The sequence below is a fragment of the Takifugu flavidus genome, chromosome 8 (genome assembly GCF_003711565.1).
Source record: "Takifugu flavidus isolate HTHZ2018 chromosome 8, ASM371156v2, whole genome shotgun sequence".
NCBI classification, from domain to species: Eukaryota; Metazoa; Chordata; class Actinopteri; order Tetraodontiformes; family Tetraodontidae; genus Takifugu; species Takifugu flavidus.
The window spans coordinates 1072501-1087500 of NC_079527.1; the positions used below are offsets into that span (position 1 = coordinate 1072501).

General features: G+C 50.7%; 2 protein-coding genes across 3 annotated transcripts in view; both read right to left on the minus strand.

The window, feature by feature from the left end:
• Window positions 1-1104: 1104 nt before the first annotated feature.
• The window catches only part of LOC130530232 (XK-related protein 7-like), a 22485-nt gene continuing 8589 nt past the window's right edge, over window positions 1105-15000 (minus strand). The window contains exons 2-4 of the mRNA XM_057041240.1: window positions 7568-7767; window positions 5610-5829; window positions 1105-5229 (exon numbers count right to left, since the gene is read on the minus strand). Coding sequence (XP_056897220.1) covers window positions 4440-5229; window positions 5610-5829; window positions 7568-7767 — 1210 coding nt within the window. The 3' untranslated portion in view covers window positions 1105-4439. The remainder of the gene's footprint in view (window positions 5230-5609; window positions 5830-7567; window positions 7768-15000) is intronic.
• The window catches only part of LOC130530250 (uncharacterized), a 4497-nt gene continuing 70 nt past the window's right edge, over window positions 10574-15000 (minus strand). Inside the window, exons 1-3 of one of the 2 annotated variants that reach the window (XM_057041267.1) lie at window positions 12411-15000; window positions 12343-12380; window positions 10574-12262 (exon numbers count right to left, since the gene is read on the minus strand). The exon at window positions 12411-15000 is cut by the window's right edge and continues 70 nt beyond it. In XM_057041267.1, the coding sequence (XP_056897247.1) occupies window positions 12195-12262; window positions 12343-12380; window positions 12411-13006 (702 nt within the window). In that variant the 5' untranslated portion in view covers window positions 13007-15000 and the 3' untranslated portion in view covers window positions 10574-12194. Of the gene's footprint in view, window positions 12263-12342 lie in introns of both variants that reach the window. The other variant, XM_057041266.1, reaches the window with a different exon arrangement.

The window sequence follows — 15000 nt, forward strand, 5'->3', positions numbered from 1 at the left end:
CGGGCAGCGGCGACCGGCAGCGGCCACCCGCACCGGGAGCGCGCCACCGCACCGGCACCGGGCCAGGGGCGCCACCGGCAGGGGCTCCACCGGCAGCGGCGCCACCGGACGCCACCGGCACCCGGTCCGCCACCGGCAGCGGCGCCACAGACGCCACGGCAGCGGCGCCACGGGCAGCGGCTCACCGCCACCGACACCACCGGCAGCTTCTCCACCGGCACCTACGCCACCGCCACGGGCAGCGGCGCCACCTCATTTCTCCCCCGCCACCGGGAGCTTCGCGCCACCGGCACCGGCGCCAGGGGCGCCACCGGCAGCTGCGCCACCGGACGGGCACCGACGCCACCGGAGCTTCTCCACCTGCACCGGCAGCGGCTCCACCAGCACCTACTCCACCGGCATCTTCTCCACCTACCCACACTTCAGCTGACACACCTACTCAACGGGACTAGCCACCGGCAGCGGCTCACCGGACCTTCATTTCTCCACCGGCAGCGACTCCAGCGGCGCCACCTTCAGTTTCTCCACCGGCACCTTCGCCACCTCCCCGTTCAATACTCCACCGGCACCTTCATCTTCTCCACCTTCACCTACTCCACCTTCATCTTCGCCACTTCACCTTCATCTTCTCCACCTTCACCTTCATCTTCTCCACCTTCATTACTCCATCTTCACCACCGGCATTTCTCCACCTTCATCTTCTCCACCTCCACCTTCACCTACTCCACCTTCACCTTCATCTTCTCCACCTTCATCTACTCCACCTTCATCTTCTCCACCTTCACCTTCATCTTCTCCACCTTCACCTTCATCTTCTCCACCTTCATCTACTCCATCTTCTCCACCTTCATTTTCTCCACCTTCATCTTCTCACCTCCACCTTCACCTACTCCACCTTCACCTTCATCTTCTCCACCGTCACCTACTCCACCTTCATCTTCTCCACCTTCACCTTCATCTTCTCCACCTTCACCTACTCCACCTTTACCTACTCCACCTTTACTTTCATCTTCTCCACCTTCACCTACTCCACCTCCACTTTCATCTTCTCCACCTTCATCTTCTCCACCCTCCACACTCCCAGTAAATAAAGACAGACAGCAGTTTATTTCTGACTCTTGTTTACTACAGTTTAGATCTTATTACAGCTCATTGAGTTCTTTTTTAGGACATGATTATATTTATTTTCACCACTGTTGTATTTTTCTGCTCACTCACTCACTCACTCACTCACTCACTCACTCACTCACTCACTCACTCACTCGCCTATCAAAAACACACCTTTGCGTACACACTGTACATACAACACACACACAAACCACCACGTGCTCATTTGCGCCCCCTAGAGTTCCACGCTGGTATATACACATATATAGAATGAGTAAAAAAAATTATTTCCCCTTTTTACATCTTTATATAAGAGTTGTACGAAAGACATGGCCACTGAGTGAGTAAACAATAAATATTTATCAAACAAATACAAAAATAAATCAACATAAATACTTTGTCGATAAGAAAAGATGACATGAGTTGGAACTCACTCATTACGTTTCACACGGTGTCTTCAAGTCTTTCGTCTTCTACAGACAACACACTGCCCAAGCGTCCAATCAGGGACGGTCAAGCCCGGCTCTCGGCGCCTGATTGGACGTTTCCTCTGTACATTAGGCTTTAATATTAGAACCATAGTTGTTTTCAGCACCGTCAACACTGAACCCGCTGGAGTGTCTGCTCCTCAACCAGCACAGACAGATCACACACACCTGTAAACTTCTGATCTTTTATGATCTCTGACTGTTCTTGGACCACCAGCCCTCCTCAAGCTTGGTTTGGCTCCACGGATGAATCTGATGTCTGTAGTTTGGGAGCAGAGAGGTCTGATTTGGCTGTTGGGGTCCAAAAGGTGTCCGGGCCTTGTTGATGAGTGAGGACAGGGTGGGCGGATGGTTGGATGGAGCACCTGTGTTGGTGATCTGCTAGGGAAGCCTCCTCTCTTGGAGGTCGTCTCAGATCCCCCCCCCACACACACACATGTAAACACACTGGGCTGATGCGTGTGATGATTGTTCTCACATTCAGAACACCATGAAAAGAACCTGTGAGGCAGTGTCCTCTAGCAGAACAAGCTGTTTCTCATGTCTGCAGAACCCGTTAAACCTGCTTCTCACCATCTGGCTTCCTGGACTCTTTCCTGCCCTTCAGACTGTTTGCAGCTTCCAGAGCTGCATCAACCATCAGGCTGGTGAAAAGAAGATGAAGATTTTTGTTTTGAACTGAGAAATGTGTTGCACCACACGCTGGAATCTTCTAAATGCTAAACTTTTGGCTACGTTAGTTACTACAAACTACACATCCTGGTTCCAGAAACATGACCCAGTTAAGGACACCATATGTACAGTCTCTCCAGCACCAGCCGGGGAACGTTGAAGGAACGTCTTTGTGTTTATTGGATGTCTGACTGTGGTCCTGAACACAACTGGGACCCTAAACTCACAAGTTTCACCTCCATGACAGATGAGAACACATCAACTTGTCTCCTTGGTGTTTGTCAAATACTTAAAGAATCTTGTGTCTTTGTTCCCTTTTCTATTAACTACAAGAACATGGAAGTTTCCAGGTTGCTGGTGAGGCTCCTTCCGAGTTTCCCCGAGCATTCTGGTTGTTTGGAGACTAAATTTCTGCTGCTAATGAGCGTGATGGACCGGTGACTCATCCAGGGTGTGTTTCCTCCAGACAGCAGAAGCCCCTGGACCCTGGTCAGGAACAATGGTTCCCATATGGACGGGTGGAGTTTCACTGTTTGGAAAAACTACAGAGTTGCGCGTTTTTTCACAGGACATCTTGACCTTTATGACTGCTCAGCATCAACAGATGTGCTAACATCCCCAGCAGGGGTTTAGATGTTTCTGGGATCAACTTCAAGAACTTCCATCAGATCCATTTAAATATTCTGCCACATCTAAATTAACGTACAGGAAAAAAAGTCTATGAAAAGAACTTCAAGCCGGGACTCCTTTACAGGATGAGCGAGGACAGAAGTTAGCTTTGATGCTAATGTGTGTGCGTTCTTCACATCTGTTGAGGACCGTGTCAGTATTCGGACTGACTCAGGGATCTGAATGGATCACAGGTGACCTCATCATTCCGTCCTCGTCACGTCATCACTCGGTGAATTTCTGATGAGTTTTGTACCGTTGATCCACATTGTTCTCTGTGTGAACTTTCCTTAGATTTGTACATTTAGCAGCAACGTTCGTGAGGAACCACTGAGTATTTTAGTGGGAGGAGGAGACCAGAACAGCTTATAGCAGCTCCTGATTGGTTGAGATGTCCAGGAAGTCTTTCAAACTTCACTAACTGGGTGAATCTGGGCCGAAAATCTCTTGTGGTCTCATTTGAACTGATTTGCTTCCACAGAAGTAAGACAGAAAGTTCAGGGGCTGCTCCTTACGCTAACAGCTAACAACGCTGCACATGTCCAGGAACCTTTGCTAGCTGTCTCCTTTCTGGCGTTGCCGATGCTCCCTCCTACCTACGGTGTTGGTGAATTTGCGGCTGTGGCTCCGGACGTGTGTCCACATGTTCGTCTTCAGCTGGCGGGGCGATAGTCCTGGTTCTTCTCTGCAGTCCATTAGTCCATGCAGCCAGTCTCAGGTGTCTTGTGTCTCGTGTCTTGTGTCTCGTACAATTTGTCGTCTTTAAATTAATAGACATCTTAATCATTTGCATTCGACCACATCCTCCAGCATTCCCTGACTAATTAAATCATAGCTGTCCTCCGAGCTCTGCAGGGTTCTGGTGTGTTTGAGAACCCAGGGGGATATTTAGACTCTTGGGATTAAGTGAAGTGTCAACAGTCATTCATCACCTAACTAGCTCATTCTCATAGCTTCTACCCACAGTCTGCATGTTTTTAGCCGGACGTTTCACATCTGTTTGGGGGGGAGGAGGAGCCCCTGAACCCGAGTCGCCTGGTTCCCTGTGTGTTCAGGGGAAGCTGGGAGGAAGATGATCTGGCAAGAATTTGAATAGATATGCGTGAAAACTGAGACACAACGTCGTCACTGAAATTTACTGAACTATACAACGTTAAGTGCTGTTCCTGAACCACGCTTAGTCTCTTGTAGCTGCTCTTCCTTTCATTTTTGTTGAGGATGAAACTAAATCCCATCGCTTGTGTTGTTAGAAGGAGCTTTCAGGTTGGGTTTTAGTCCCTTTGCCCCCTCTCCCCAGGGCCTACAACTACCCTCTTGAGGATCCTTGGTCCCAGACTGCATGTTACATTTTACAATCATGTTTAGATAATTTCTTCTTTGAAAGACAGGACTGCCCATTCTGCTGTCTGTCTCCCAGGTTTTTGGACCCGGATAGTCCAGAGACAATCTCAGACAGAGTATTAGTCCCAGACTGCCCCTTGAGCTTTCAGAGGTCCTGCTAGCTTACACAGTTGTCTCATACTCTAGAACCTCCTTGCTGCCCATCATGCTACTCCTGTACTGTATCCTGGGACTGATGGCCGACGATGCCTCTACCAAGAGGATGGTCTTGCGAAGGCGACGATCAATAAAATGTGCATCCCAAGCCGGATAGCGTTTTCTCGGAAGGTCAATGCGGATAACGGGGCCCTCCGGAGCACGGGACGAGGCCTTCTGTAGGAGTGCAGCGGATGAGGATGGGGAGGGCCGGACTTGGAAGATGGGCAGGCAACTGTCCCTGTCTCGCTCCCCTGGTATGGGCTCCCCCGTGTCTTTAGTCCGAGGGAGAGTCCGTGGAGGGCTGGTTATCACCATGTCTGTTTGAGATCCTTGGGATGGGGTGAGGCAAGCATCAATTACTCCTACCACCCCTCCTGCACCCACCATCCCCTCATCTACACACCCGGCCCAGTGGGAGCCCAGAACAGGCCCATCAGGGTGCAGCCAACAGTAGTATACCAACATGAAGAAAGTCCCCAGGGCAAAGCTGCATGCTACCAAGCACACCACCACCAGGGCCGAGGAGTCTGAGGTGTGGGGGCCACGGTAGGTGTACCAGGCTGCAGTCAGAGCCACATTCTCGGCCAGTGTCACCGAATAGTAGATGATCAGGCGAAAGCGGCTGGGCCCTTCTTTGACATTAAACCAGCAGAAGATGTAGATGATGCCCACCACCATGTTGTAGATGATCTCCTCCCACTTGGACATGCAAAAGTCAGTCTCACCTTGGATGATCCAGAAGGTCATGACACACCTGAAATAAAGTGCAGCGTTAGGAGTTGTTGGCATTTTAGGAGAGGGAGTTTTATGAAGAAACATCGGCAGAGTTCTAAAAGCGCATTCGATGCAAGTGGGTAAGAATGAACTGTTAAAAGAAGCTGGAAGATGTTTGGCCTCCGATCCAAGAGGCTTCTTCAGTTTTGACCAACTCGAGATGAACCATAGTTGTTTTCAGCACCGTCAACGAACTGAGACGAACTGAGATTATTTGTCTGCAAACATCCATCCTAAAAAAACTGGAGAAGCCTCTGGGACACACAAGAAGGTTTAGGACCATCGGGTGGAGTACATACATTTATCTATGCAGATACTTGTAACAGTCAAATCAGACGTGTCAGGCAACAGGTGACGCACCAGTGGCTGACGATGAATATCCCAAAATAGAGCTGGAAGACGGAGGCAAAGAGAGCGAAGGCCACCGTCCTCGCTCCGATGGTGAAGAAGTGCCACAACATCTGGGTGATCATGGCCTTGTAGGACATGGGCAGCTTGTCATCGCGAGAGTCACGTAGGACCTTCTGGTAGGAGGCGATCATCCAGGCCAGCGACACCAGTGACGCCGAGGCTGAGAGACCTGGAGACACCAGATGAGTGAGAGAGCTCAGAACTTAAAGGCTCAACAGCGAAAGTGAGGTGTAAAAGAAGGAGAATTCCAGGAGCTTCTCCAGCAGGGACTCATCGTTTCCCCCTGTAATTGCACCACATCCTGAGGTTTAACTTGGACCTCAGACTTCCTCTCACTTCCGTGGTAACCAACAACCAATTGTATGAACCTTTGGTTGGATGATGAACTTCCGCTTATCAGTTTCAGTCCCCTCATGAAGCTAAACAAGTCTGATGCTAGACTCCCACATAAAAGAGAGACGAGGAGATGTGATATGGACAGAGTCGCCGTTGTCTGTAGATCACAGGTTTTACCATATTTGTGGGCCCTTTCTCAACAGCTACGAGCAAAAATTACAAGAGGGGAACTTTTCTTTTATCTTCCAGTGCAGCTAACAGATGGTGTAATGTCTAAAAATGATTAAAATGCTAATGGGGCACCTTTAAACAACTTACTGCTGACACGCTGAGTGCCACTGCTAGATGTTCCAGCATTACCTACAGATACTCTGAATATTAATAGACCTTTGCTTCAGAGCTCAGTCAAACAGAACTGAAGCGGTCTGATCATTATCCAGCACACGGAGCAGAAGCCTGCCGCGAGCTGCCCCCAGCGCACTTTCGCACATTAAACATTCATGTGTGTTAATCGCGCAGTCGCGTCTCAAATTAGCATCGAAGGACTGAAAAGACTTGAGCAGCAGACAAAGAGCTGCAGACGCCGTCAGAGTTCTACATGCTCCTGTGTCATGGTGTGGAACCAGGCCGCTTTTCCAGTGGGGCGTCCTGATCCGTTAGGGCCGTTTGATGCGGGAACTGCAGTACTTTGGAACTGCTTCCTTCTTGTTCCCACTGGGAACAACATTTAGCCTGTGGTGACTAAGTTCCACCGTAAATCCACCGTGTCCTAACGTCAGATGGGGGTTGCCTACACCAGACGCTCCACAACCAGAGATACAATAGTTTATAGGACCACGCAGAAGCAACCTCAGCCCAGAACACATCTGCTCTTTCCTGGACCTTTTCCTCCACCACCGACTTCCAGGACAGGGGAAGCTGCTACGGTCAGGATCCCGGCCGTGCCACGGTTCACCGGTGTCCAGAGTCAGAAAGACTGTTGCCTGACCTTCTGGGACTGCAGAAGACATCAAGGACAACAGGACAGAGGTCTCGACTTGTTAGTGGACAGGAAGCAAATCTGTGCTGAACCAGTCACAAGTGTAGTGACTCTAGTTCCGAAAATTTGGGATGACTCCAGCAGGGTGGTCCTGCTCTTCTCAACTACCCACTGTTCCCACTGGTGGCTTTTTTGACTCCTGGGTGGCTCTTGAGGTAAAGACACTAAATTCATTAAATTTTCCTCTTATTCTCAGAAAACCTGACTGGGGAAACTGATCTCCTTCACGAGTAAAGACCTGGACCAGGCTCAGCTAAGCTCTGATCTAGACTCACACTAGAGCCCCTCAGAGCTGCTCCGGTCCAGGATGAAAAGGTTCTGACCCTCCACATCAGGTCAGAAACATGAACATGTATGTTGTTGTTATCAGAATTGCTGTAGTTAGAAGCATGGTGCTGTAGCAAAGGTATGTCACTGTTTGGATCAACAGCCAGACCTTCCCCCACCGTCCTGGAGGTCGTTCTCATCCGAACGGTTTTTGTTTGACCACGTTCAGTTTGGAGCCATTTTAATGGCCGAGCGATTCTCTCACCCTGCAGAGGGAGGACGGCGTTCCCATGAATCATGATACTCAGCTGCAGGACGAGCTGCGGGGCTGATTTCAGGAAGGCTTCCAGGAGGCGGAGCATAGTGATGTCAGCGCTCTCAAACATCAGACGCCAGTGGAAGTGGCGCCTCGGGCTGCTGCCGTGCCAGCGGCTCTGAGCACCCAGGTAGAGGGCGTGGAAGTACCTGAGGAGAGGAGACACCAGGGAGTGTTAGGACGACTGTCTCAGGGATCTGTTGAGCTTCACATTTCACGTAAAACATAACAAACAATTCTTCCTGGTTTTATTGTCTGAAGTGTTGTGCCAGTGTGAGTGTGTGTGGGTGTGTGTGTGTGGGGGGGGGGGGTGTCAATGGGTGGGAGGGGGTGGGGAGTGTGATGGAGGTGACCCTCTAGCATTAAGGACTACTGAACAACCCTCCTCAGTCTGATGGTTTGGTCTGATGGTTTGGAAAATATAAACCCCTCCAAATATCGCTACGAGGGTTTTATGCTGTCATAAGGAGGAATTTCATGTTTCCATGTAGAAACAGTAGTGCGATAGATGCCTCTTTTAACATTCACAAGACACAGAGCTTGAAGTACGCGGTCCAGTCTGCCCAGTTATCTACGAGACAAGAGGGCGTCGTGGGACATGTGGACAGAGGAAGAGAACAAATATTTTATTAACAATAATGAAAATGAATATTGACAATATTTGCTATTTACAAGGAAACCCACGTTGATGTAGCTACGTTAGCAACACCCGGCAGGTTGTGGACGTCCACCTTTCTGCCACGTGACAAGAGTTCAGGAGAATTCTGAAGTTCACAACCAAAACTCCCTTCAATGGAAACATGACATTTATTGAACTTTCTGAAAAAAAATCGCTTATATTGAGTGACAAACTGAAATCTCAGCATTTAGTGGAGGTGCTGATATTGTTGGAACCCCAGATGAGCAGTTCTTCTTCTACTGCTTCTTCTTTATGTTCTTCTTCTCCCCGTTAGAGCGAACATGGTCTGGATCTGATGGTGAATAGTATTCCCTCCTGTTTAACCAGTTGAACCAGGTTAATGTTCTCATCAGCCACCAGGAAGCCTCATTCTGAATGAATGGCTGATTCATGGAAAGGACCTTCCTATCAAAAGTTGTTGGCTGAAGGTTATAAATGAGAGAGGAGTGGAGAAAAGGGTTTAATGGAGCAGCTGAAGATGAATAAAATCTCCCAGAATGCACTGCAGTAACATTTCCTCTCATCAACCTCGTCTTCATGGTCAGTCGGGGGTTAATTTGCCTCCATGAACAACACATGTGCTGGAGGTACTCCTACAACAATGGGACAGCTGTCAGCGCTGGCAACGTTGCCATGGATACCGCTTGAGCTTCTGTGGCATCCATGAACCGAAAGCGTCAGTGGGACATGAATTATTGGGAACCATCAGAACCAGCGTGAAGGTTCTCAGGGTTCTTTTGGTTCCATAAATAAACGGTTGAACTGATGCTTCACAGCGTTGTGCTGTTACCACCAGCTGCTTCTCCAGCTTCTGCTGCGCCTCACCAACGAAGAAGATCCAGGAAAAAACTAGTGAAGCCGAACAAGTTTCTATGTGACAACCAGCAGCTTCATCACGAGCAGAAGAGAAATTCATCAACACCTGAGCTGCATTTGAGGGGGCACAGCGGCACTGCGTTAGCATTAGGCAAATGTAGCTTTTAGCATTTAGCATCAGCAAGAGGATGAACATGTGACACCAGCATGTTTGGGAGGAGGGAAGAGGAGGAGGAGGAAGAGGGAAAAGGACAAGGAGGGAGAAGAGGAGGATGAAGGAGGAGGAAGGAGGAGGGGAGGAGGGAAGAGGAGGAGGAGGAAGGAAGAGGGAGGAGGAGAGGAGGAAGAGGAGGAGGAAGATGAGGAGGGAGGGGGAGGAGGAAGAAGAGGGAGGAGGAGAGGGAGGAAGAGGAGGGGAGGGAGGAGGATAGGAAGGAGGAGGAGGAAGAGTAGGATGAAGGAGGATGAAGGAGGAGGGGAGGGGAAGAGGAGGAGGAGAGGAAGAGGGAGGAGGATGAAGGAGGAGGAAGAGGAGTAGGAGGGGAGGAGGGAAGAGGAGGAGGAAGAGGGAGGAGGAGAGGAGGAAGAGGAGGAGGAAGAGGAGGGAGGAGGGGAGGAGGGAAGAGGAGGAGGAGGAAGAGGGAAGAGGACAAGGAGGGAGGAGGGAGGAGGAGGAAGAGGGAGGAGGAAGAGGAGGAGGAAGGAGGAGGAAGAGGAGGGAGGAGGGAAGAGGAGGAGGAGGAAGAGGGAGGAGGAGGAGGAGGAGGGAGGAAGAGGAGGAGGAAGGAGGAGGAAGATGAGGAGGGGAGGAGGAGGAGGAAGAAGAGGGAGGAGGAGAGGGAGGAAGAGGAGGGGAGGAGGAGGAGGATAGGAAGGAGGAGGAGGAAGAGGAGGATGGAGGATGAAGGAGGAGGAGGAAGAGGAGGGAGGAGGAGGAGGAAGAGGGAGGAGGAGAGGAGGAAGAGGAGGAGGAAGGAGGAGGAAGAGCAGGGAGGAGGGAGGAGGAGGAAGAGGAGGAGGAAGAGGAAAGAGGACGAGGAGGGGAGGAGGAGGAGCAGGAGGAAGAGGAGGAGGAGAGAGGGAGGAAGAGGGAGGAGGATGAAGGAGGATGAAGGAGGAGGAAGAGGGAGGAGGAGAGGGAGGAAGAGGAGGAGGAAGGAGGAGGAACAGCAGGGAGGAGGGGAGGAGGGAAGAGGAGGAGGAAGAGGGAAGAGGATGAGGAAGGAGGAGGAGGAGCAGGAGGAAGAGGAGGAGGAGAGGGAGGAAGAGGATGATGAAGGAGGAGGAAGAGGAGGGAGGAGGAGGAGGAAGAGGGAGGAGGAGAGGGAGGTACAGATAGGTACCGGCAGGCCAAGCGGAGCGCAGCTATGGCTGTTGCCGAGGTAAAGACCCGGGCATGGGAAGAGTTCGGTTAGGACATCGAGAACAACTTTCGGACGGCCTTGGTAAAAAGGAATACTTCGAGGACCTCCTCAATCCCACCAACACACCTTCCAGTGAGGAAGTAGGGCCTGGGGACCTGGGGATAGGCTCTCATATCTCCGGGGCCGAAGTTGCCGAGGTAGTCAAAAAACTCCTCGGTGGCAAGGCCCCAGGGGTGGATGAGATCCGGCCAGAGTTCCTAAGGGCTCTGGATGTTGTAGGGCTGTTGTGGTTGAGTCAACTCTGCAACATCGCATGGACATCGGGGGCGGTGCCGCTGGATTGGCAGACCGGGGTGGTAGTCCCTCTTTTTAAGAAGGGGGACCGGAGGGTGTGTTCCAACTATAGGGGGATCACACTCCTCAACCTCCCTGGTAAGGTCTATACAGGGGTACTGGAGAGGAGGGTCCGCCGGATAGTCGAACCTCGGATTCAGGAGGAGCAATGTGGTTTTCGTCCTGGGTGTGGAACAGTGGACCAGCTCTACACCCTCAGCAGGGTCTTCGAGGGTGCATGGGAGTTTGCCCAACCAGTCCACATGTGTTTTGTGGACTTGGAGAAGGCATTCGACCGTGTCCCTCGGGGGGTCCTGTGAGGGATCCTCCGAGAGTATGGGGCATCGGGCCCGCTGATACCGGCCGTCCACTCCCTGTACGATCGGTGTCAGAGTTTGGTCCGCATTGCTGGCAGTAAGTCAAACTCGTTTCTGGTGAGGGTTGGTCTCCGCCAGGGCTCCCCTTTGTCACCGATTCTGTTCATAATTTTTATGGACCATCCAGTAGGGTGACTGTGCTCTCCCTTAGAGATAGGGTGAGAAGCTCTGTCATCCGGGAGGAGCTTGGTGTAGAGCCGCTGCTCCTCCGCGTTGAGAGGAGCCAGATGAGGTGGCTTGGGCATCTAGTTAGGATGCCCCTTGGATGCCTCCTGGTGAGGTGCTCAGGGGATGTCCCTCCGGTAGGAGATCCCCGGGAAGACCCAGGACACGTTGGAGAGACTATGTCTCTCGACTGGTCTTGGAATGCCTGGGGATGCCTCTGGATGAGCTGGAAGAAGTAGCTGGGGAGAGGGAAGTCTGGGCTTCTCTTCTTAGGCTGCTGCCCCCGCGACCCGACCCCGGATAAGCGGTAGTGGATGGATGGATGGATGGATGGATGGTTTTTCTGTCCCTGAAGCAGACCCCTGAAGCCCAGGTCCAGTGAGTGACCCGCGACACGGTGCCTCCCAAAGCTGCCCTGCTTCTGCTCCCACAGTTTCATTCTGAAGGACATTTTCAGAGTGATGTCGTTATGAAGGTACGCTCATCGTTTATTTAGGACTGATGAACAACGGGAAGTCAGCGCTGTTTATGATGAAGTGACAAGCACGATGAGGTCACACACACAGTCAGTGAGGGACGAGGGTGGGAGGATGGGTGAGCTGACAAGAGGGGACCCAGAACCGAGCCCTGGGTCACCCCTGAGGTGAGAGAGGAGGAATGTGAAGTGGATGATTTCAGTTGGTTGGACTGGATCAGTCTGAGAGATTTAAGTTAAACCAGTTTCTAATGGAAGAACTAGATTGGTCCCAGTTATTAGTCCCAGTTATTAGCAGAAAGTGATGCTCCACCCACTTAGCTCAGCCCTCATGACACCACTGCAGGGAGGCGGGACTTATCCTTCATTACAGCCCACCACCAGAGGCTGGTCCAGCTGTGGTGGTTCCAGCTGTCGTCCTTCTTTCTCCACAGTCTGTGTGAAAAAACATATGTCGTCCGAGGAATGTTAATGTTTACAAGGAGCTGATCTCTGGACCCAGATGATCTTCAGACCTTCTCCAGACTGTCTGCAGACCAGATGATCTCCACACCTTCTCCAGACTGTCTGCAGATCTCCAGACCTTCTCCAGACTGTCTGCAGACCAGATGATCTCCACACCTTCTCCAGACTGTCTGCAGATCTCCAGACCTTCTCCAGACTGTCTGCAGACCAGATGATCTCCACACCTTCTCCAGACTGTCTACAGATCTCCAGACCTTCTCCAGACTGTCTGCAGACCAGATGATCTCCAGACCTTCTCCACACCTTCTCCACACCTTCTCCAGACTGTCTGCAGATCTCCAGACCTTCTCCGGACTGTCTGCAGACCAGATGATCTCCAGACCTTCTCCACACCTTCTCCAGACTGTCTGCAGATCTCCAGACCTTCTCCAGACTGTCTGCAGACCAGATGATCTCCAGAATTTCTCCAGACTGTCTGCAGATCTCCAGACCTTCTCCAGACTGTCTGCAGACCAGATGATCTCCAGACCTTCTCCAGACCTTCTCCACACCTTCTCCAGACTGTCTGCAGATCTCCAGACCTTCTCCACACCTTCTCCAGACTGTCTGCAGATCTCCAGACCTTCTCCACACCTTCTCCAGACTGTCTGCAGATCTCCAGACCTTCTCCAGACCTTCTGCAGTCCGTCTCTTCTGCAGTGACTGTGTGAACATCTTGTCAGCGTGTTGATTTTCTGCATCGTCTCATCACGTCAGACCACAGAAACCAGCTTTGATGCTTTTTCTTTGCATCCTTTTCGTTCCATTCATCCTTCCATATTCTCCTCCACCTTTCCCCGGTTTCCTCTCTTCATTGATCTTCATCCATCTTCCTCTCTTCTTCAGCTTCTTAACCCTCATTTCTTTCATAATCCAATTTCATGCAGAAATTGTCCTTCTTCTTTCTTCCTCTCCATCCAATTTATTTTGTTTTTCCTACAGGCGTTCCCACCGCCTGCAGCTTCCAATCTATCAGATCTCCACCTCCTCCCTCCATCACTCTTATTTTCTCCTCCCTTGTATTCTCCTTGCTGCTCTTCATCATCTCATTCTCCTCTTTTCATGTCTGTTTATTCTTGCTGCCAACTGTGATGTTGGGCCAAGAAGCAGCTCAGAGAAATTAGACTTCATTTAAACCAAAATTGCAGGTCAGCGACGTCAGCAGAGAACCGGAGGCTCAGATTTCCAATTCCTCGAACGCACCATAAATCACAGCAGCATTTTCTGCATCAGCACTGATCAATCAGGCTAATTTACAGATTTATTGTCTTCTGTAGCAGCACAAACCCGCTTCCGCAAGCTTAATGTTGATTTTAGTTTCTAACATACAATTAAGTGTCCAGATCTGTTGTTTAAACATCGGACTTTTGCAAATCTGTCATATATTCCCAGCCAACACAGTGAGTACAGAACAGTAGGTTATTAGAGGTGAATCAGCCTTTTACGCACCACATTCAAGGGTCTTATAAAAGCAGAACAGTGCAGGTTCAGAAGAATCTCAGAGAGAACAGCTTCAGAGAAATCGTCCAGCCGGAGCTGTTGACCCTACGGAGCCGATGGGAGACATTGAGACGGCTGTCACACCTCCGAACAAAACCCACAACCTTCTACAAGTCAGATCCAGAGAAACCACAGAAGGTTCCAACAGCTGTTTACTCCAGTTCTTCACTGCTATTCCCACCAGCTTGAGCTGGATTACTGCCTGTTGGCTCCTGTCACTTCACTGGCTCATAATTTTTATTTCAACATGTATTTGGGCCGCTAACGCTAACGCTAATGCTAACACTAACTCCATAAAAAGACCAGTGAGTCAAATGAAGATGTCAAAGACTTTAATTAGCCGAGGAATGATTTGTGTTTTCATCTTTGGAGGCTCGTCCAGGAGAACAGGACTGTGTCAGCAGACCTGAGACCCACCATGCTGGGTCGGTGGAGGTCAGAACAATCAACCTCCTGCTGGTCTGTGAATAATGCGGCTGGCTGTCAAAAAGCTGAAAATTAAACAGAGTGAATCCAGTCAGGAAGGCCTGAGGCTCCCTGCTCTGCACACACAGCTGACTGTAATCTCAGACACATTTGCACACGGGAAGATAAACCCTGAATCCCACAATCACAACATTTACAGCTCATTTAACAGCTGCAAACTCCACAAGCCCCTCGTGTCTGAGGTGCTCTCCTCAGTCAAGGATCTGTTGCTAACTTAGCACCTGGAGCAACGGTGGCAGACATCTAATGAGTCCACTCAGCCTTGTCTTCAAGACTAAATATTACCCAAGCAGAGCTCTGCCTACCTGGGACCTGTCATTTTAGCAAGGTCTTCTGCGGGGCTTCAGAACTACAGGAGTGGGGGTGGTTTCACCTGAGCAGGGTTGAAATAATCCTAGCGGTGTCCTGGTCCTGGAAGATGGACCCCGCTCAGACTGACCCTTTCTTATTTCTTCCGACTCTTCACCTGGACCTCCTGGACTGGACCATCCACATAGTTCCAGGGGTCTTACAGAGCAGCAAAAGTGCTGACCGTGAGTCTTACTGCTGTTGCCGTGGTTACACAGGGACACACGGCACCGTGAAAAACACAATCAACCCTCCAGATGACCACCGGCAGATGAATCCGAGACTACTGATGAGTCAGCAGACCACCCCCCTCCCAACACACACACACACACACA